The sequence below is a fragment of the Vanessa atalanta genome, chromosome 17, assembly GCF_905147765.1.
Source record: "Vanessa atalanta chromosome 17, ilVanAtal1.2, whole genome shotgun sequence".
Lineage (NCBI taxonomy): Eukaryota > Metazoa > Arthropoda > Insecta > Lepidoptera > Nymphalidae > Vanessa > Vanessa atalanta.
This window is the reverse complement of record NC_061887.1, coordinates 4,738,276-4,760,253: the sequence shown is the minus strand read 5'-3', so window position 1 is coordinate 4,760,253 and position 21,978 is coordinate 4,738,276. Positions and strand designations below refer to the sequence as shown.

General features: G+C 32.8%; 1 protein-coding gene across 3 annotated transcripts in view; it reads left to right on the top strand.

Annotated features, from left to right (window-relative positions):
- The window catches only part of LOC125070405 (membralin), a 99,604-nt gene that overhangs the window by 31,053 nt on the left and 46,573 nt on the right, over nt 1-21,978 (top strand). For all 3 annotated transcript variants that reach the window (XM_047680265.1, XM_047680263.1, XM_047680264.1), the window contains exon 9: nt 17,385-17,517. In XM_047680265.1, the coding sequence (XP_047536221.1) occupies nt 17,385-17,517 (133 nt within the window). The remainder of the gene's footprint in view (nt 1-17,384; nt 17,518-21,978) is intronic.

Here is a 21,978-nt window from a genome sequence, read left to right as displayed (position 1 = left end):
GCGTTTTGAGTTTTTTCGACTCTAGTTACCTCCGTTACGTAAAGGTTAATTAAAATTTTATCTCTTATTTAGCAGTAGGAAATGTAGAACGCCAGATTTATCATGGTCAAGGAACTATACCTCTAGCGTTGACCCATTGCTGATTTTCATTACATGATTTAGAAAAAATATTTTCTTAACCGTAGAATATGAAATATATTACCGACTCAAATTAAGCAGATGCCTATTCCCCATTAAATACTTAAGTTGGTGGTACAGTTTCCGAGTGACTATTCGCCGTTGCCGTTGAAAAATTAGAAATGGTTTTTCTTATGTAACTATTTTCTTACTTGTTTTGTTAAGAATAAATTTGAATACATAAAATTTAAATTACATTCTATATTTCTGCGAATCCTATAAAATCGGTTATTTTATAGTGTATAAAGAAATCGATGGTATAGGTTAAAGGATGTCTAATAATAAAAGCTGCAGGTTGTACAGGATGCGACCTACAGTCAGGCTCTCGGCACTGCGATGAGGAAATCAACCGGAGTGGTTTTTTATTGCATTTAGCGATGTACTGTTGAAATGTCGTTTGAGGTGCCGCCTGATATCCTGCATTGCTGGTTATGTCGTAGGAACATGTGGGTGTTATTAGTTTTGTAACTATTACTGTTATCCGCTTAAATGAATACACCTGTTTGTTCGCTTACTGAATTAGTAGCGGTTGCTTTTAGATCGGCTTGTTGTTCAATGTGTTAAAATAATATAATACTAATTATTTCAAAATATTTCATAAATTTGGATGATGACTTTTTCTATTTATTTTAAGGGCGCTATAAGGCGTAAAATAGTGTGCTTCTTACAAACATGCTGCCAACCGTAGAACCAAAAATGATGTATATGAATATGAATTTACACTGAATTACGTATCCTCGACGAAATGAATTATGTGTAATGCAATAATGAAAATATTAGCGAGCACATATTTAAAATAACTATTTGCAGTTATTGGACTTGATTATCGTAACAGTATAACCTTAAAGTAAGATGTCGTAACATAACATTGAAATTATAGTAATAATCGGTATAATTTAGTTGTAATTTTTCCGAACCGTGCATTATAATGATTTTTGTGCTACTATTAGAAATTATATCTAAGGATTCTACAACACATAAAATCACATATAAGCATTCCACAGAAGTTTCGAATACAAAAATATTCCTGTTTCATCCATTGCTTACGTCAGATGATTTAATTGATCTTAATTCAGTTTTAAATGAGTTATATTTAAATTATAAGTGTATTTTATGCATGAAATAATCCACAAATACCCGATTACTCAAAAAGCACTACTGGAAGTTTAATAAATAAACTTGACTTGAATAATATGTTATAAGGCTTATCGAACATCGAGAGAGTTTTTGAATGATTTCTATGAAAAAAAAAATAGAATTATAAATCTGAACCGTAAAGTTGGGACTGGTCGGCTAGTACATGCAATGGAATCAAAACAAATGATTTATAATATACGTGCACTGAATAATGGAGGATTAAAAAGGATTTATGCAATGATACGGTCTGCTATTACGGCTCACGTTACCGTTGAACTGGACGTATGTAGATGATATTTTACAAATAAATAATAATTCATTAGTATTTTGTGAGGGTATTTGATGTATAACAAAAGTTGATCTAAAAAGAAAAGAAAATTGAGGAAATTTTTATTTTAATGAACTGAATTGAGGTGTGGCTGTATTTTAATTCGTAATTACTATTGATTAACTGGACAGTTCCTCTAGGTATATTATGAATAAATATAAATTTATATAAGCTTATAAATATAAAAGTTTGTTAAATTATGATTCAATAGAACCTACTTGAAAAAAGTATGTTGGTTGGTTAGCAGAATTTCATCCGACATATGATGTAGGTTTATTTAAAAAATATCCTCTACCACTGAACATTACGATTATTTGCACAAGTTAAGCACATGAAAACTCGTTGACGCTTGCCCGGGTTCGAACATTTATTTGGACCTACAAGTAAATGTTCGAACCCGGGCAAGCACCAACGCATCACATATCCTACTGCGCAACAATAATAATAAATATTGTAGTGTTTTGGTTTGAAGGCTGAGTGAGCCAGTGTTACTACAAACACAACAGACGTAACATCTTAGCTCCCAATTTTAGTGGCGAATTGATAATGAAACGGATGGTTAATATTTCTTATAGCGGCAATGTCTAGTCTACCACCTACCATCAAGTGCCCCAAGTGCCCCATCAAGTATTTGGCCCCCGCCTACCTATAATTATATTAAATAAAACCCTCAATCTGAGATTAATATTCGCTGACTGACTGATTTTCTCGTTTATATTATATTATTTTTAAACTACTGAACTTCAAAGTATTAAATAAAAATATAAAATTAAAATTTTTAATGTGTAAAGTGATATTCTTAAGCTTATTATAAGTTACGGCGAGTTTGTAATAAGAGTTAGTTGGAAAGACTCACCGGTCTAAGTTTCGCGAAGTTCGGCACGTTTGCTTGATTCTTCTATCTCCGATACTCGGCAGTTGCCGATGATAGTTTTATTATTTCCGTACGGACTTGTACAACCAAGTTTGCAGGCGATGCATTTTATTTTGTGTTATTCTAAAGGTATTTTCAAATTGAAACTAAAGAAATAAGTAATGTTTTTGAAGTGAAGTTCAAATTTTGCTTGTTGATTTTGTTAGTATGAATGTTCAATAAAATCTTTGTCGTCAGCCAGATTACAAGTCAGTTATATCTAAAAATGGTATACAACAAAGTCGCTCTCTGCGTCTGTCTGTGTTTCTACCTACTTCTTCTTAACCACTAAACGGTACGATACGGTTTCTACAAATCGAGAGATTGATAAACGAGGAAGTTTTATGTATTTAATTTATTATAATAAAATTAGAGTGTCTGTTTGTAATATTAAAATAACCCATTTTTACTAAATGCATATGTATGTTTACACGGTACATATACCAAAATAACATTTTTTACAATTTTTGTCCGTCTGTCTATCTGTTTGTTCCGGCTACTCTCTGGAACGGCTGAACCGTGAATATTCACGGTTCAGTGTTGTCCAAAATGGCTGGACAATGACGGCGTTTTATCCGAAAAACAAAAATAACCTCAAACTTATCGCTTAGCATCTTCACCTGAAGAGTCAAATGATTTTAAAAATTGAATTTTCAATATTCCTAATTTATCTGCAAATATGTATATCGATTAATGTCTTCATAAGTGTTAATACTCTGGAGAGTCTGCCTAGTCTCGTTTTAGTTTTCGTACGCTTACATAGCTAAACTTTAGACGGTACATCAGAACAATGTATCTACTAGAGTATTTTAGGTCTTAAAATGCCAACAGAAAGTTCCGCAGTTGCATATGTCTATCTGCTGAGGTGTACTTCTGATAACATATTTTTATTACAGTTTAGTAAAATGCTATTGGTTGTAAATGAAAATCTTTATTCGGATAAATATCTTAGTAGATTTTTTTTAAATATTAATTATTTACATATTTTTTTTTACATTAGCAGCCTGTAAATTTTCCCACTGCTGGGCTAAAGGTTACCTCTCCCTTGAGGAGAAGGTTTGGAGCATATTCCACCACGCTGCTCCAACGCGGGTTGGTGGAATACACATGTGGCAGAATTTCGTTGAAAGACACATGCAGGTTTCTTCGCGATGTTTTTTTCCTTTACCGCCGAGCACGAGATGAATTATAAACACAAATTAAGCACATGAAAATTCAGTGGTGCCTGCCTGGGTTTGAACCCGAAATCATCGGTTAAGTTGAACGCGTTCTAACCACTGGGCCATCTCGACTGGCATAATTATTTATTACACACTATATCATTAGAATGAATATTTTAGAAGACCATATGAAATATGTTATAAAATATTTATACTTACTGAATATTTAATACTAAGCGCTTATTAATTCTCAATATCTCTTTTAATAATTTACAGCCGTGCGTAGCAATGGCCGATCGCTAGTTTCATAAATAAAATAAAAAAATAAAACTTCTGAAATACTGTTATGTATCGTTAAAATTATTCGATTGATTTTATTCCGTATCTATAACACTTTTAAGCCCCGTTTGACTTGGATCTTCTGGCTACATGAGATACCGTCGACAAAGTAGAATAAGATCGATATTTAAATTCGAATGTTATATTATAAAGTAAGACTATATTTTGTTTTATATATACAGACTAGAGGTAGACTGGTTCATGGGTTACCTGATGGTAAGTGGTGACCATCGCCTATAGAAATTGGCACTGAAATATCAATAATCACTTATAACGCCAATGCGCTACCAACCTAGATAACTAAGATATTATATCCCTTATGCCTGGCTACACTGGCTCACTCTCCCTTCAAACTGGAAGACAACAATACCAAGTATTGCTGTTTGGTGAAAGAATTTCTGATGAGTGGGTGGTACCTACGAAGACGGCTTACAGGAAACCCTGCTACTGAATTCTATTGTAAAAATATTTTTCATTAAAATATATGAGTTTTCTATTACCAAGCTAACAGCAACATTCGGCAACCATTTGGGGTAATCTTTGAAATCACATAAATTTTCTTTAGCAAGAAGGCAGACGAACCAATTTATTAGGCTTAGCAGTTATAGTAATGCATAGCATAAGGCAAGCATAGATTATTTACTTAACAGACATAGAAGCAGTTCTTCCATCTTCAAAGCTCCGTCAAATATGGGATTAACAGATGGCGGACAATCAACCTTCAAACCGCAATACAAACCTAAGACTGGTCTACACTTCCATAATTATAATATAACTCGAAAAACGATAGAGTAATTTCAATTTGATATCAAGTTTAGTAAATCTCATATCTCCGTCAATACTTAGCTCATTTGTTATTAATCCTAGCGGATAGAAACCGCCAGACGCCGCGTTATCTGAGATCAAAGTTGAAACTTTGCCCGTACGTTCTTTCGCTGCGTTTAATTGAGAAAACTTCATTTTTAGACGGAATAACTTTTAAGGGATTACTTTTTGTGATAGTCTCTATTTATATGACAAATTCTATCGCGAAAGATTACATTTATACTACTTACATATATATTTGTAAAATGTAATTGTATAAAAAATATAAATATTTTCCAAAATATACTTAACATTTATTAAATTTTTGAACCATAAATTTGTCTACATTTGATTAAATAATGACATAAATTCAATATTGTAGATATATAATTAATTAGATTCTTAAAGATTCATGAGTTTCTTATTCGTTCTTTAAAATGGATGTGGGTAATGTCCAGAACATGTTCAGAGGTGTATAATTTTGCTAAGTGAATTACATTGAAAACTACGCTCGTGTCTTGAAGTGTTTTCAATTAAAACAATTTTTTAAAGGTACATAATATAGATAATTGCATTTGCAAATATAAGAGATTTTATTAAGTATTTATTTAATTTAAATTGGATTTGAATTTTTTATATTATGTGAACAGCAAAAAAAAAATTAATGAATGAAATGTCCAATTAAAGCGGATTTTTAATAATGTGGACCTGTTTCAATTACTTGTATCTTTATTAACATACTAATTACAGGAACAAAAACTGTAACATAAAGCGTGTTTCCGATTAAACAGTGCGCCGGCGAGGCAATAACCGGCGCTTTATGATAAAGTTAATTAGATAGAACATTCGTTCCCCCGAGCCACTGTACAGATGAGATGCGCCGTCTCTTGAAAACGGAAAAGAAAATAAAGGGAAACAGAAAAAAAACCCCGCCCTCTCCGCTTCCACACCTCGGGTACCCGACGTCGGAAGCATGCAACAAGTTCAGCCGAGTTGTGCAACCGCGGAAAGTGGAATGTTACGAGTTTTGGTGGTTATATCACGTTACAAGCTTTAAGGCGATGAACTTATCTCGTCGTTTCTATGCGTTTATTTTTAGTTCATTAACTTTATAATTGTCTTGTTGAATATCAAATTTCAATAAATATATAAAATTTATATAGCTAAGTTTCGGATTGACAATTTAACGATAGTCTTTTATAACTTTAAGCACAAATAAGATTTTATCTTACATATATTGTAATAACTACACATCTTTTAAATATATCAATAAGAATAGTACCCCTACGAAGTATCCGACACAATTAGGGTTACGGAGGTTAAAGGGCAATAACCCTGTGTTGAAACTGGTAATCTGCTTAATATATTTATATATCAGAGTTAACCTGAGGTTTTCGCTAGGTGTTATAATGTAAGGGTTTAAATATATAGTCACTTTTTTGTAGGAAAACTTAAGGGTATATTTTCTTTTCTTTGGAGAAAAAACAAACAATTCTACTTATTGCCAATTCCAAAGTTAAACGAAATATATCTATATATATAAAACATATTCAAAAATACATAAGTAATTTACTTTATCATTCTATAACAAAACTACAGAATTTATCTTATTTTTTTATTTCTTTTTTTTTATGTCCTCAACGGTTTGCAAACCATCTTGATCTCGTGAACTAATAATAGTATAATAATAAAAATGCCGAAATGAGGAGTAAATAATTTTTAGATCGTAAGAAACTCTGATGATTCGCATCATGAGTCGTGTAAAGGAATAAAAATTGTTATTGTGGGTTATCCCTAAGATATAGACATATATCATCTCAGACTCTTTTGTAGACCTTTTTAAGGTGTACAATACTGTAGTACATTATTTTGATCTATCTTGTTGGTTTAGCGAGCTTTTGCAATGTAAGCACAAAAACATATGTTTATTTACGACATCACATTAGAAACCTCTAAAATTATCAGTGTTGCATTACAAATGGGTATTGAGTAGCAAGTCTAAAATCTAAAACATCAAATACTTTATTTCTTGAAAGTAATCGAGAGAGTACGTGAAAAATAAATAACAAGATTGTAAGTCTACAAGTACATACCAAGATTAACACGGATTCGTAAATGAGCGTGTGTAATGACCGCGACACATGTAAACGTTGGTAAGAATATTTCAAAGTTACCGAAAAGCGCATCCAAAGCGACCGCCCGAGGCTGCAATTAGTTCGTGATCGACCGGATCAAGTCAAACAATGAACGTCAATGTCTACGTCTGTTCTCTCGCTAGTGTGTATTTTGAATTTACATCATTCAATCTTATTCAATCGAGTATTCAATGTTTGTAAATTTCCCATACAGTAAGTCAAGCCGAAGTGAGTCAGTATCTTTGTTCAATATATCATTGCGTTTGCTTATTTTTTCATGCAAATCTGTCACCGGTTCGGTAAGAAATACAGGACCAGAGAGCGGGCGAAATCTGCGTTTTTTTTTTACTTGCTTATCAGCTCGGGAAACGATCATTTTATTAGATCATGAATAAATTCGTTACTTTGGTAATATTTATTCAAAGTCTATTTAACTATAGCATTGAAAATTTCTGATCTGTTTCCTAGTATTCTGTTGTAAGCCTACCAGCTTTATCTCACAAGCCCTGTATTTAGTCGTAGATAACAAGCATTAATGGCATGTTCTTGGATTATTGCTCGTTACATTTTCTAGAATATATTCTTTAATATTTCTATTTTTAAACCATACGTTACATTACATTGTCTTAAAAACACGTTTAACCACCGATAAACTTTTTAAAAATTATTTCAAATTTTGATGTTTTTTAATCATATAGGTATAGTTTACATTTTAACGACGGCTACGAACAGTTTACTGCATGCCGTTGAAGCGTAGCTGTGTCGCGTTGCAAGTATCTGTAAAACGAAGCGTTACATCGCCCTAGGGGCTCAATTACTTCAAAGCCCACTAAGTTGGTTTCGTAAGCAATAATGAATTTAGTTTCAAATTGCCCTCATCCGCTGCCGCTTGTAAACGATGCCTTGGATAGAATTATGTCACTTATGCTATAATCGCTTATCTTGGACATTTTCTAAGTTTCCTTCTATAACGAGCGATTTCTTTAAAATATTACTAGAATTAATGATACGTTTTTATAATACAGTTATGGTATTGATATTATATTCAACTAGCTGTTGTCCGCCGCTTCCTTTAAGTAAACGATAAATGGTTGTCTGGAAGTCTGTGATTTTCGAAGAAGCATGATAACTCATTATGGTTTGAAAAAAGTACAATATTACGGTGTTTTATTATTTTTAATAATCATCAGTAAATGATCGAGCGTACAAATAATTTATTTATTGTAATATACACATGTACGTGTACGTTACGTACGTAATTAAAAGGAATAGTAATTAAATCATATCCACTTATTATATTCCAAAAAATACTGAATATTATAAAAATCAAGCAGACTTTAAAATAAAACAATTGAGATTAATAAATTTATATTGTGGTTCATACATGTATAGTTATAAATTCCGTCTTACTTAAAACACGGTTGCCAAAATGCATTACTTCCCTACAAACGCCGTGTTATTCTACCAGTACTCGGGAAAATGAAGCATAATGTCGCCCTGGAGGCCCAATTACATCAAAGCCGACGTAAGTGGGTTTCGTAAGCATTGATGAATTTAGTTGCAAATTGTCTACATCCGAGGCGGACGGAAGCGACCGGTGTCTGTCTCACAACTTTTGATTGTATCATGTCACTCATGTTAGCGGTTAGTGTGAAATATTTTACTTTTGAATAAGTAAGGGAACATTAAACGTTTCGATATATTTTTGATTTGGATTAAATATTGGAATAAATATATTTAATCCAAATCAAAAATATATCGAAACGTTTAATGTTTATTCATCAAATATATTAAAAATATAAAAAAAAAAACTAAAATCGTGATCGAATAAAATTAAACACATTTAAAATTAGAATCGTTAACTTAATTAAACATTGGTGTGGCAATGTCTTTATGGCTTTGCCTACGAAAATGTATATGTAAATACGAAAACGCAGTCGTGAAAATATTTAAAATTAACAGAATCCTATCTTTCTTACTTTATAAATTTCATATTAATGTGTAGGTTTGATTAGATTGCACGTTTTCCGTCAGTCAGTCAAGGAACAATTTGTCATATATATTCAAGGGAATTAACCGTGTCGTTTGGAAATTTGTTTTTTATCGGTATACTTTGATAGAACGGCATGTCGTAGTTTTAAATCGAATCCTGCAATATTGCTTGCGTTCTCGTCCCTGGCGATTTTCTAGTTGTTTTTCATTTTGAAATGCGTACACTACGTTACGATTCTTTTATGAAGCCAATTTCAAATATACCGCCTAACTCCCTCGGGATATAAGTCCAACAATCCACATTAAATATTATTTCGATCGTAATAAAGTATACGTTGCGTATATTTAATAATTATTTAATGAGATCGAAGTCGATAATGAGTTCACGCTTAAGTATTTGGTTACGTTACTAATATATATAGATATGTTTCTATCTTTCATTATTATTATCACTATTGTAAAATGTAACGTGTTGAGAAAGGAAAGTTTGTTTGTTTTGTTTTTATAGCAGATATAATTTAATATTTTATATATAATAATAATATTAAAACTATAAAAAAAATCGTCCGAGAAAAATATATGTTGAAGTTTAAAGACGATAAACTTTACATGATATAATTCCGATTATATAATCACATTGATTGTATTTAATGGTTAAGATTAAAAATGCACATGACTTTCTTTTATTTGCAATAACTTTTTATTTAAGACACAATGTTCATTAGTTTTCTTAAGTAAAATCTACAAGCTGAATTATCCTACTGATTTGAAATTTTACACGTTGGCTTATGATAATGCATTTTTTTGGTAAGCGTGACTTGATTTTACACTCATTATACGCTTCATACTAAGAAATTTCTCAACGGTCAAGAGCTCAGACAAAAAAAATTGTAAATAAAAATGTATTTTCATTGTTACTTTATAAAACTTCTTCTTTCGTATTTTTGTTATTTACTTCTTAGTAGTTGTTCAATCAGTCTAAATTGAAGTGTTCGTTCTGATCGTACGTAGAGATGTATTATAGGTGCATCTCATAAACCTCACCGTAATATCAGATGAAATACGAATTTTCGTCTCCGATATTCCGTATCGCTGAAATGTTTTCGTTTCGATATGAGTGTTTCTGTGCATTTGTCGTGTATCTGTTTCCACGTCGGATGCTGTTCAATTGCACGTAAGAATGTGCTCACATGAATGGACTTTACACTGTATTTTGTATATATTTAATATACTTACTTTTTAAAACGATTGACGTACTTTTATACGTTCTATTTGAAGTGTTTGCCGTTGAATTTTACTCATCAAAAACTATGATCGAATGAAAATAATTATATTTATAGTATTAAAGTATTATTTGTACAACAATATAAAAAGAGACATTTAAATACGACATGTTCTTCGTATTAATAAAACTGTATTCATTTTTATATCATTGGTTTAATTAAGGGCTGTTTTTCAAAAATACAGCAAATTAATGCGCTGGTTTTAAAAATGTTATAAACGTAACATACAAAATTATTTGTAAAAGTATAAAACAGCACAACATTTTAAAAGCGAATTATAAGTTATATCGTCGCTGGAACGGCGGCGGCAGCGTTGAAAGTGTGAGGATATTGAATTATTGGTGGATTTTACATTTTTCCGGGAGAGAGACAAAAAGGCGTGCCGGCGCCCAGCGGACACTGAATCAATTACGTTACGGGTGACGTGGCGGCGAACCGTAATTCGATCCGTCGGCAAATGTTGATTTGACCGCGGGCCACATCTAGCTAGCTAGACCGACCGATACACTGATCCATTTTCACCATTAGCAGTTTGTTAAACCGCTGCCCTAATTAAACTACGGCCCGCACTCGCCTTGATCACAAGGGACCGGACTCGCCCGACACGTACGCTTCATTAATGGCACGATGAACCGACGGTATCGCCGATATACCTAAGTATTATACCATTGTGTACCGATGACAGTAATCTCCTCAACGCTGTCGGCGGCGAGAGTCAGGCAACAGATTTTAGGTGAGTGGTAAAGCGGATTATCGAAATTAACCTCTTCAACGGCTCTAATGATTGACTCTTCTTCCACTCGAGTGCTAGGGGTTCTCTCGTAAGACGCTACGTAACGTTTTGGGCCAATAATCCTTATTATAATATCGCTACATTTTACCTTCGATGAGTATTGGAAAATGTTTAGGTAGCAAATTAATGAATTAATATTATTACTCGGCTACTTAGATGTTTTAAGTTTTGTATTATGCGTAATGAACCGTGTCGAAATTGCTTCTTTGTCCAATTACGCATCAATGTTTTTGTACTGTTTTTAAATTTTTAAGAAATACAACATTCTTACATACCTATAAGTTGTTTTTAAAACGAACAGTAGCGTAATAAAATATTGTGATAGAGTTTTTACGAATAGATTCCATACATATATCACATGCGTTTATAGTAAATATTTTAAAATTATAATATATAATTTAGGGTCATTATACCATCTGTGTAAGATAACGATGTTGAGTATCGGAACAATAAGTCTGTATTAGATTGGCAAAGACCGTCGTCGTGAGCTAATCTGGCTAAGGCGAGGGACACAATAGGCTTTATTAACATGCATGCTCGTTCGATACAAATTGACGACGGTTCGATGTACTTGCGGTTGCACTAAGAACAGGTATCTTAATACCTATGGAATAAAGGTTATCTTGCTATACGAACGAATACCGTCGGAGACGGGTATAACAAATGTGTGCCGTTGTCCCGTCCCCGAAACGAGGTTCAGAGGGAGTAATCTCACTGAACGAGAAAGTTTTTACTATACATTTGATAGTTGGCGGTTGATACTTCAGCCGTATTATCACTTTAGTTCATCATATTTTCTTTAGAGAATAAGTTTTACTTTCGATAAGAACTATTTTTTATTTCCAAGCTTTGCATGAATTTTTTATAGTTTACTAAGACATCGGCATTAATAAATTGATTTAATGAAAGATTTTTTGATTATTATTAATATATTAATTTTTTTTTTTTATGTTTTGTTGTTTTTCTGAGAAAAAAGTAACATTGTTATCTTCATTTTGCTTTGATGGTTCATATTTGTATGAATATGACGAACAAAAAACAGTGAGTTTCAGGGAGACCAGACATAATTAATATATTATATTCGAGTTTTAAATCGCATTTTTTCAACATTTCACCTGACAAATCGAAACAGTCGACCCCGGTCGTGATCACGCGCTGTCTAATATTCGGACTGCTGATTAAAATCTGAGATTGTACATGCAAGAAATAGAGAACACATCTACATCGTTAAAGTTTTTATAGTGAGTTTAGATGAGAGGAAATTAAAAAACTTAAAGACAATTCATCCGTTTCTGACTTTTGTTCTCAGCAGCAGGAAATGCACATTTACTTCAATCTATCTGCAGTTAACATCTTAATAATTGGTTTATTTATATCATATGAATTTCATTAGTAAAGTGCGGACCTGCTTTACAAATATGTTTTTAATATTTTTATTAATAGATGGTGGATACGTCAAAAGCTAATCAAGGTCAAAGGTCAACATTCGTCTAACTATCTGTACTAGCAGGTCACGCCAAGGTTTAATTTTATGGACACCAAGTCTTTGAATCACTCCCTTAGGATTTGGATCATTAAGTGGGTAAATGGTTAATGAAAATAGAATGAGCACTAAACATCGGAGTGGAATTTAGCCAGTCACCTAGCCGTCGTTAAATGTTGTTATCGTTGCGATTAAGTAACAAAACAAGTCAGCTGAGGCGGGCGGGTGACGCGGGGAGGGGCGCGTCGCGAATAATAATCTCAGTTTACGACGGGAGGCGAGTGAATCAATAAAAACACTAATAATGCACAGGCGTAATCCGGCTCCTGCAACGCGATTACAGACCCTAACGAGCTCGTAAAGGCGGATCACCAATGCACGGCTTAGCGCCGAAACTTAATCGCCGCGGGATAGAAAGCGATTGCCAATACGGAACCATCGATATGTGTCGCAAGCTTAATTACGTAATTATGTGTTATTCTAAAGACAAACTAAATATTAATACAGAACAAAATAAATTTCTTTGTCACTGAAAATCAATCTATTTCATACATTTATAAACATTTTCAAGTGTGAGTTATTAATTTGGCGGAGATGGAAATAAAAGAAATTTAAAAATACGTAATAGTTTTTTTGTATCGAATGTGACTTCATGAAGATTATATCTTAAAAGCTTTTCAATCAACTTATATACCTTCATAAAGAAATATTTTGTCTTTGTAAGAAAAATACGTCAAACCTTCTTCTTCCTCCAAACGTTCTTATGGAGTCTGCCTACTACATACACTTCCTCATACCTTGCTAAGAACGTTATACAAAAAATATTATTTGTATTGAGAAGTAGTGTAGTAAGAAACTTCGTGTATTGCAGGCGATTGTGTTGGTTGGTGGCGGAACGCCAAATATTCCAGTTTTATTTGAGATCGGCGCAGCATGTCTTCTTCTTCCATACTTCTCTGTCTGACGTCATCTTATATGTAACATTCTTTCTAGCCATATCGTATTTCACACAATCCATCAGTCGTTTCTTTGGTTGTCCTCTACCTCTATATCCATCCACATCCATGCTCAAGACCTTCCTCACAACATGGTCTTCATTCCTCCGAATACTATGACAGCTGTTTTCCACATATGTAGCTTCTCAGAAGTTATTAGTAATTTAATTTCTTCATAATGGTAAATTCACTACAGTATCCTATTTCAAACGAAAAATAAATAATCATAGGTTTACATATTCTATGTGGTTTGTTTATAGCTTATTTTATTTGTGCACTATACTATGTATAACGGATAGTTCTTGATTAATGTATGCCTACATAGATACAATACAACTGTTTTTTGTTTTACAACTTCTTTGTTATTGTTGTCATTATCAGATGATATCGTATCAGTTTAATGTCAAAATTGTTTATATATAGGTTTACATATTCTATGTGGTTTGTTTATAGCTTATTTTATTTGTGCACTATACTATGTATAACGGATAGTTCTTGATTAATGTATGCCTACATAGATACAATACAACTGTTTTTTGTTTTACAACTTCTTTGTTATTGTTGTCATTATCAGATGATATCGTATCAGTTTAATGTCAAAATTGTTTATTTTGTTTGACTTCCATCGCGTTTGGAATAGACTACACGTGGGCTACGTCATTTACGGGATCATTTTCACAAATAAGGATTATTTTTATTAATGAGCTTTTCTTTCTTTCTTTCTTCTTAGTTTCTTTTAACTGTGTCAGAATATAATTAACAATTGTTCACTTAAAGCGATTTTATTACAATAAAATAACATTGATGCAGTTCATGATTCCGTCAGTGCATTTATAAATATTAAAAGCTGTAATGTAACGGTTGCTCTATGTTAGTTAATCAATTTTAGTAAATCAAACTATTTAGTAAATGAATTATTACTAAAAAGAACATTAAAAGAGCCATGTCTCACTCCTGTCTTATCCTAAGAACCCTAAAACGGCACTGGCACCATTATTCTCAATTTGCGCCAAGTTCAAGGAAGCGCGGACGACAGACACGGCGGGTGTCCCCCTTGATTAAAACCTGGGAAGAAGCGACAATTTGTGTGCTATCTTACACCTCCGGCTATACGAGGATTGCTCTTGAGCTGTTATCAAGTACAATCGACTTTCATATGTTTTCATTTGGCTTGTTCTCTTATATCTATAGTTCAATATAAACAATTATTATATGTATACATATGTATCTATTTTGATTCTGCACGCTGTTCTTATTATATTGTATATAGTAATGCTCTTATACATATATTTAATTAAAATAAAATTCGAGTTTTTTTTTAAATATATCTTTCATATGCAATACATTCGTCACGTCTTTAGATATCTTCATTGTTTGTTAAAATAAAGGGAAATATGACAACATGTATGCAAAGAAGCGTTCACATTCGCGGTTCAATCAGTCACAGCTAAAAAGTCACGGCTGTTACCAATTCAGCGGAGCATGCGACGTAATCCGTAGCGAAGCGAGTAAACAAATTACCGGGCGGGTCGAGACGGGGCCGGCCGACGTGCCGGCGTCCGCTATTAATTTTAATTCCGGCACAAGACGTAGATCGCCGGAGATGGGTGAGAAGCACGCGCGAAACACTACAGATGCAAAATTATTGAATGAATGAATACAATAATAGACAATAATATTACTTCATTCGAATACTGTATCCAGACTGTCTAAAACAAAATCATTCAAACTACTCACAGTGAATACAATGTGTGTTTTATAAGTACGATAAATGCAAAAAATGTAGTAGTTTACTTATCGTTTTCTAAAAATATAGATGAATTAATTAAATTATAACTTTAAATTATATTGCTAATGCATTCAAAATTCTAATAAATGATAACAGTATATAATACAATCATTCTCATAAATATTTTGCAAATGTTTCATAACTGAATAATATGCCCGTCGTGCTTGATATCACATGTTCAAGAATATAATTGATTCGAAGTTAGGATTAATTGTACCATCATAGTTGAGGGCGACACGCTGAATCGTCTACAGCGTTAGGTTGGATGTCGGCGCGTGTCGTCGAGCTCGTGACTACTCCTAACGTGTTTATTGTATCAGTGCTGGGCCTCATCAAAATGCAAATAAGGCTCTGCCGCGGCGCCGGACAGTTGTCCGTGTTATATTGAGTTATGTTCCCGCTCCGGACCAATTGTCTGAGGGTTGTATGTGAAATTCATACGGGATTTATTGCCGTACATCGAAATTTTATTATGAACTTGTGTCACGAATTTAATAATTCAGGTAGAATGATGGCAAATGTCAAACATTAATTTCATTTTATTAAAGCGACCTCCAGTATTCCTGCTAGATTCAATCATACTTAACCCACAGTGTTACGAGAGGAGAGTACCATATCGCAAAAAGCGTATAATTTTAATTTCGATTTGCAGAGGTTCGGATCGGTTCTTTTAATAATAATTATTGTTATGTTATTTTGCATTTAAATTGTTTAAAGATATTATTATTAGTAAGTGGTATAAAGAATATCATGTATGATGTGTTTCTCACCAAATTCTAATTTTCTTTACTTCTCGCCCGAAGTACTAGATTTTTAACTTAAAGGAAAATTTCCTGAAATTCTCGAGTTAATGCAACATCTTTAACTCCTACGCCCCGTATAACTTATTGGTTCTATTTTTATTAGGACATAAAAATAGTACAGCATATTAAAATAATATCGATAATGAATGAGAATCGATATTAATAACAAAATCGTTAAGTTTCCACCATATTTATTACGTAATCTCAGCTACCCACTACGCATTATCTAGATATCTTAGGAGATCCGTTTTTTTCATTATAATGAGTTTAATATTTCCGTTAAAATAATATAGAATTACGCTAGTCCGTTCAATTATATTATTACTAGATTAAGTAAAAAAATGAGTACGTAAGAATGTATGCTTAGCAGTCGAGGTGGTGTTCCACAGCATGTCGGGTGCTTAATAAGCTCCTAGCGGTGCTCGGATTTCGGTCGTTAGGGCGTAATTGTCGACACCTAATTAGTCCTACTCTCCGACACCAACCGTCTCCTGTGACTATCACACATGACCCGCGATATTTAATGCTGAGTTAAAATATGCGGTTGCGCTTACTTGGACCTGCTTCAGTTTGTTGAAGCTTCTTTAAAGTTGGTGTGTGCCTTTATGCAGGTTTTGGACTTAATGGACTTTGGACAATGTTTCTTATCATAATTAAGAATATAATTTTAAACCTCCGACAGTAAATATGTTGTAGATTCGGATTCTATTCGGACAGGCTTAATAATAACGCCTCGTTTATGTCATTGTCCAAATCGCCCAGTGGTTTTAAATACTTGAATCTTGATAGAAGATTGACGATTGATTTTTGGGTCCTGGATTTGTGTTTATCTCGTTTTCGGCGGTGAAGGAAAATGTACATGTGTCGAATGAAAATCTGCTACACGTTACCAACTCGCATTGGTGCAGATTGGTGGTTTGAGTTGTTTCTACCCATTTATTTAAAAAGAGAGGCGTTAGCCTAGTAGAAAAGCATATACAGATTGCTGCTGTTATATTATTGCAGTTAATTACATTTTTCTACACTAAATTAATAATTATAAAAATAATTATAAAAATGTACACACGTACTGTTATTTAATGTTGTTCCGTAATTTATTTTCTCTGTATATTAAATTAAGCTATGACTTCAACTACCAGCGAAATGTTGTTTTTATTAAGAGTTTCATTATGAATCTTTTTCTACTTAGTTTTTTCGTAAAATTTTCACTCATTTATTTTGCTTTCATTGAAATAAAATCTTTCATTTGTCAGGTATGGAGGCCATTATGTCAGAGTTCTTCAACGACACAACGACGGCATTCTACATAATTCTCATCGTGTGGATAGCCGACCAATATGACGCGATTTGTTGCCACACGGCCATCGCTAAAAGACATTGGTTAAGGTAAGTCAATGTCAATATTAATGAGATATTTCTTTTGTTTCTTTTTTCTTTATAGAGTCCTTGTAGACGATTTTTTTCAGATTTATTCTGAAGCTGAAGTGTATTTTTTTTAAAAGCGTTGATAAATACCAATCGGCTTTGAGAATTTCTCTTTGAATTTGATAGCCTAAATCTCGTGGATGGTTATAGTTTGTTTAACACGGTAAGGCCCACGGGGGTGGAGCAGAAAAGGATAACGCGATGAACCCGCGCAGAGCAGCGACTTTACCATGAAACAAAAATTGAAACATATTGATCAAACAATACAATCAATAAATTTATATTTATATATAAATAGGTTAGGATTTTTAAATGTATACACGTCACATATGACTTTTTTCCAATTTTATGTTTTGATTTTAACAAAACGTTGCATATAATTTGAACAAACGTCGCGCAAACAAATAGATTTTAACGAATGACATTTGCGTTTTAACCTACAAAATGGCAACCCAATTAGTGTCGCCGCTGATATGGCTCTAGTTTATTGAAAAGTACTCGGGTTCGGTCCGACGCTTATTAATTAGCGTATTGATACGGCGGCCGGTGTCATCGGCGTTTGTGCTGGGGATTCCGACGTACAACAGCTTTTGTTTCACATCCAATAACGAAATTGCGACATATAATTACCTGCCTATTAATTAGTACTCTTTTGTTTGTTACGCGAAATCAATATGCAAAATTTATTATGCATTTGGGTGATTTAGTTTTGGTTTGGTAGATGGGAAATTGTTTTGATTTAATATATGTATACTATTATTGTGTAACATATTTAAATTAAAAAAAAAATACTCCAAAGTAACTTTAAGTCAATTACTTAAATATCATCATGTGTGGAGTTTTACAATCTTAATATTTTTTTATAAAAGGACGCCCACTTCCTGAACATCCCAATGTTATATGATATGTACTTTATTCGGCATAAAAATGAAAGAATAATCTAAGATTATATCACGCCTTTACTGCACCATTTTGTGATAAACTCTAATCATTTGTTTTACTCGGATCGAGTTAGAATAATCCAGATCGTATTCGGGCATTAATTAAATTAATCCTATTGTTATAACCGCACGAGTTAGACGGACGACTGTCGCGACCCATTGACACGTGCGGTCACGCTGACGGACCGCGCGTACATCAAATTATATGCCAACGACAGGTACACTATACTCAAGTTTAATACGTATGTTTAACTGTTTGTATTGAGCTCGTTATACCGTATGCCTTTTATGTTTGCCGTCGAATATCGACGTTCCTTGACGATACGATGTTTATCTGCCATTTTATTGACTTTGTTACAAGGGTAGATAATTTTACTTTTCCTACATACGAAATTGTGATTTTTATATCTGATTGGCAAATTTTATTGTTTTGATTATATATGTAAGAAATATTAAAAATGTCGTGCTCATCACATCGTTTACTATTATAAGGTTTCTAAAATTAGACTCGTGATAATTTATTATTAATAATATATTTGAATTTCGTTTCTATGCTGAAGGGAAAGGATTGTTATTAAATTATTAATTTCGCCTAAGTGTAAAGTCTCTGTCAACCTATCTCTACCTGTCAAATTTCAAGAAATGACAGATGATCCGGTCTTTCTTATTATTTTCAATTTGTTTGACAGAATTACTTAACCTTTACTTAGTTAAAAGCAGGTGTCTAAATAATAAAGTATTTTCGTTTATACATAATTTAATTTTCATCATAAAGGGCTTAATAAAATGATACTAATACTTTAGTGGATTTCGAGTCACGTCCACAAAAGTTCCAATATTCAATCCGTGTTCAATATATCCCCCAAGTCTTCCAAGGTTGTGTACAAACAGTCGGGCACTTTGTTTTTACGCCTAGATCCGTGCTATATGCCTCTTAATCAAAAGGCGTCCAGGCACGAAGCAATTTGGTCGTCCGCGTGCAATAAGGAGAGAGAGCTATTAAAACAAACGCAAATAGAACAAATTGAAAACGGTACCGCTTCACCCCGCAAGGGGAGCTTATATAGACCGCAGACAAGTTATAGACAGGCCACTCTTAAATGTCAAGGAATTGCCTCTATGTGGATAATACATCTTTCTTTTATTTTCATTTTATGTTTATATAATTATAATGCGTCTTGAGGTTCTTTGTGATTTTTTTTTGTAAATATATGCGCTAATGCAACAATGCTAATGCAGTCGAATAATAATTATGACTTAATAAAAAACCATTAGTACCCTACGTACATAAGTAAAGAAGTTTATTTTTATAGCAATCGCATACGACCGACATAGGCGATCAATGACTTTTGACAAACTTTTCAAAAACTGCCGGTTAATTTGATGCAAATTATTAATGATTAGATGAAGTTAAAGCTTTCGAATCGCTTCTTAAACAGCCCTCTCCCATCCCTCATCAAACCTGAGCAAAATATTTTCTTAAGTGCGTCTCTAAATCACGATAAGTCTCTTCTTTTAAGTTTATACGTAAGACCACCGTTCTTAAATTTATTCAGGATATTTGCTATGAATGATCAATTTCACCAATGATCTACATATTCAATTGATAAAAAATAAAAATAAATAAAAGGATGCCCTTTTTGTATAATTTTTTTTAAAAAAAAACAAGTTTATGTATAAATAATCCTTTAAATTTTCTCTGCTTTTTGAATTACAACGAACGCTCTATAAAAATTAATCTCTTAAAGTATTTGCTGTACCTTGTCATCGGATCACTAAGTACCCAAGTTCTTTGTCAATTTAAGTCTGCTATTCTTGTCTACGTAATAATGCACTCTGCTGTGAGAGCACACTTTACTTGCTTCTTTGCGTTCACGATTAAATTAGCGTAACATGAAAAATATTTTGCAATATTCCTATTACATAAAATACAAAATAATGCGAATAAGATTTCATATAATAATTAATACGTTCCGCGGATATTACCTTGGATACATGATTCCCTTAGTTTTTCTACGTGAAATGTAATCCTACCATAATACCTGTAGTAATTTACCAGCTGCAACTTGCGAGTCTTGCTCGACTTTAGCTTTTGCTACGAATCAATGTTAGTTTTTATTATAATTCATTTGAATAGGGAACGATCAATCTATTGCATAAATAAATTATATGAGTAATATAATATTATGTATGTTGTTGTTCTGATCCAATATTAAAACAACAGTCGCTATTAGAACACATAGTAATTAAATAATAAATTAATTATAAAATTATCATGATTTATTGGCAACTAAATAGTACAGTATAGGATAATAGTTATTCCCATTATACCTACAAATATTATGTTAAGCGTACAGTATATATTGTTTTTTTTTTTTTTTTTTGTATACATACATTCTTTAATTCGTATTGTACGTTTACTATCTAAAAAAGTTTCACGCAAGTAACAATAACAACAATTACTTGTTGGTAGGACTTTGTGAAATCCCGTCTGGGTGGGTACCGCCTAATCACATATTCTACCGCCAAACTGCAATAATAAATATTCTATAGTATTCTGAATCGAAGGATAAGTAAGCCAGTGTAACAAGAGACACATGGGATAACATCTTACTCTCCACGTCCGTGTTGTATTGGATATGTAAGGATTAGTTAATATTTCTTACAGAGCCAGTGTCTATGGAGAATTAACTGAAAACCAGTCGGCTTATTTGCCAGTCAGTTAAGTTATACGTGACAAAAAAAAAAGAATCAACTGTACAAAGGTTTTAGTCATCAGATTACCGATGCGTGAACGCAAGTAATAAAAAAAAAAACATTTTATATACAAGAATGACGTATGACACTTAACATGTATCGAATCCGGTGCTGTGTACAAAATCGGCGACCACATGACGAGCGGTACCCCGCATAAATCTCTGCGACCGCCAATTAAGGTCCGCCCCGACAGTTTGTCTCCTCTACCGCCCTGATTGCTTTCACGCCACGCATTATACTATAGGATGATGTTCCTACCCACTGTCTAATCGATAATACTATACGTACACAAACACATTGATACAATCAGTGACTGACTGACTTTCGGCAATTGTGATTGTGATATGATATAACATTGTAAATACAACTCATATATATATACTGTATCATCTGAATAAACGTTGTACGTTTTTGAATATTAATAATAAGCCATATCTATTTTACATAAGTGACTTGAGGTCAATCCCTACATACTAAATTCATAAATGTCTAGTTATAATTCTAAATTCAAATTTTTTTTATGGATTTTGCATTCTACATTTATTTTTAAGTACAATACAAACACATTTGTATATAAATATGTTAATTTTAATAAACAATATTATCAATGAATATAACATTAATACTCAGTCAGGAGAAACGATTCAGATTTAGGATAACGGATGAATTTTATCGAATACAATAAATCAAAATTAATAATAATGTAAATAATCTCTCACCAATG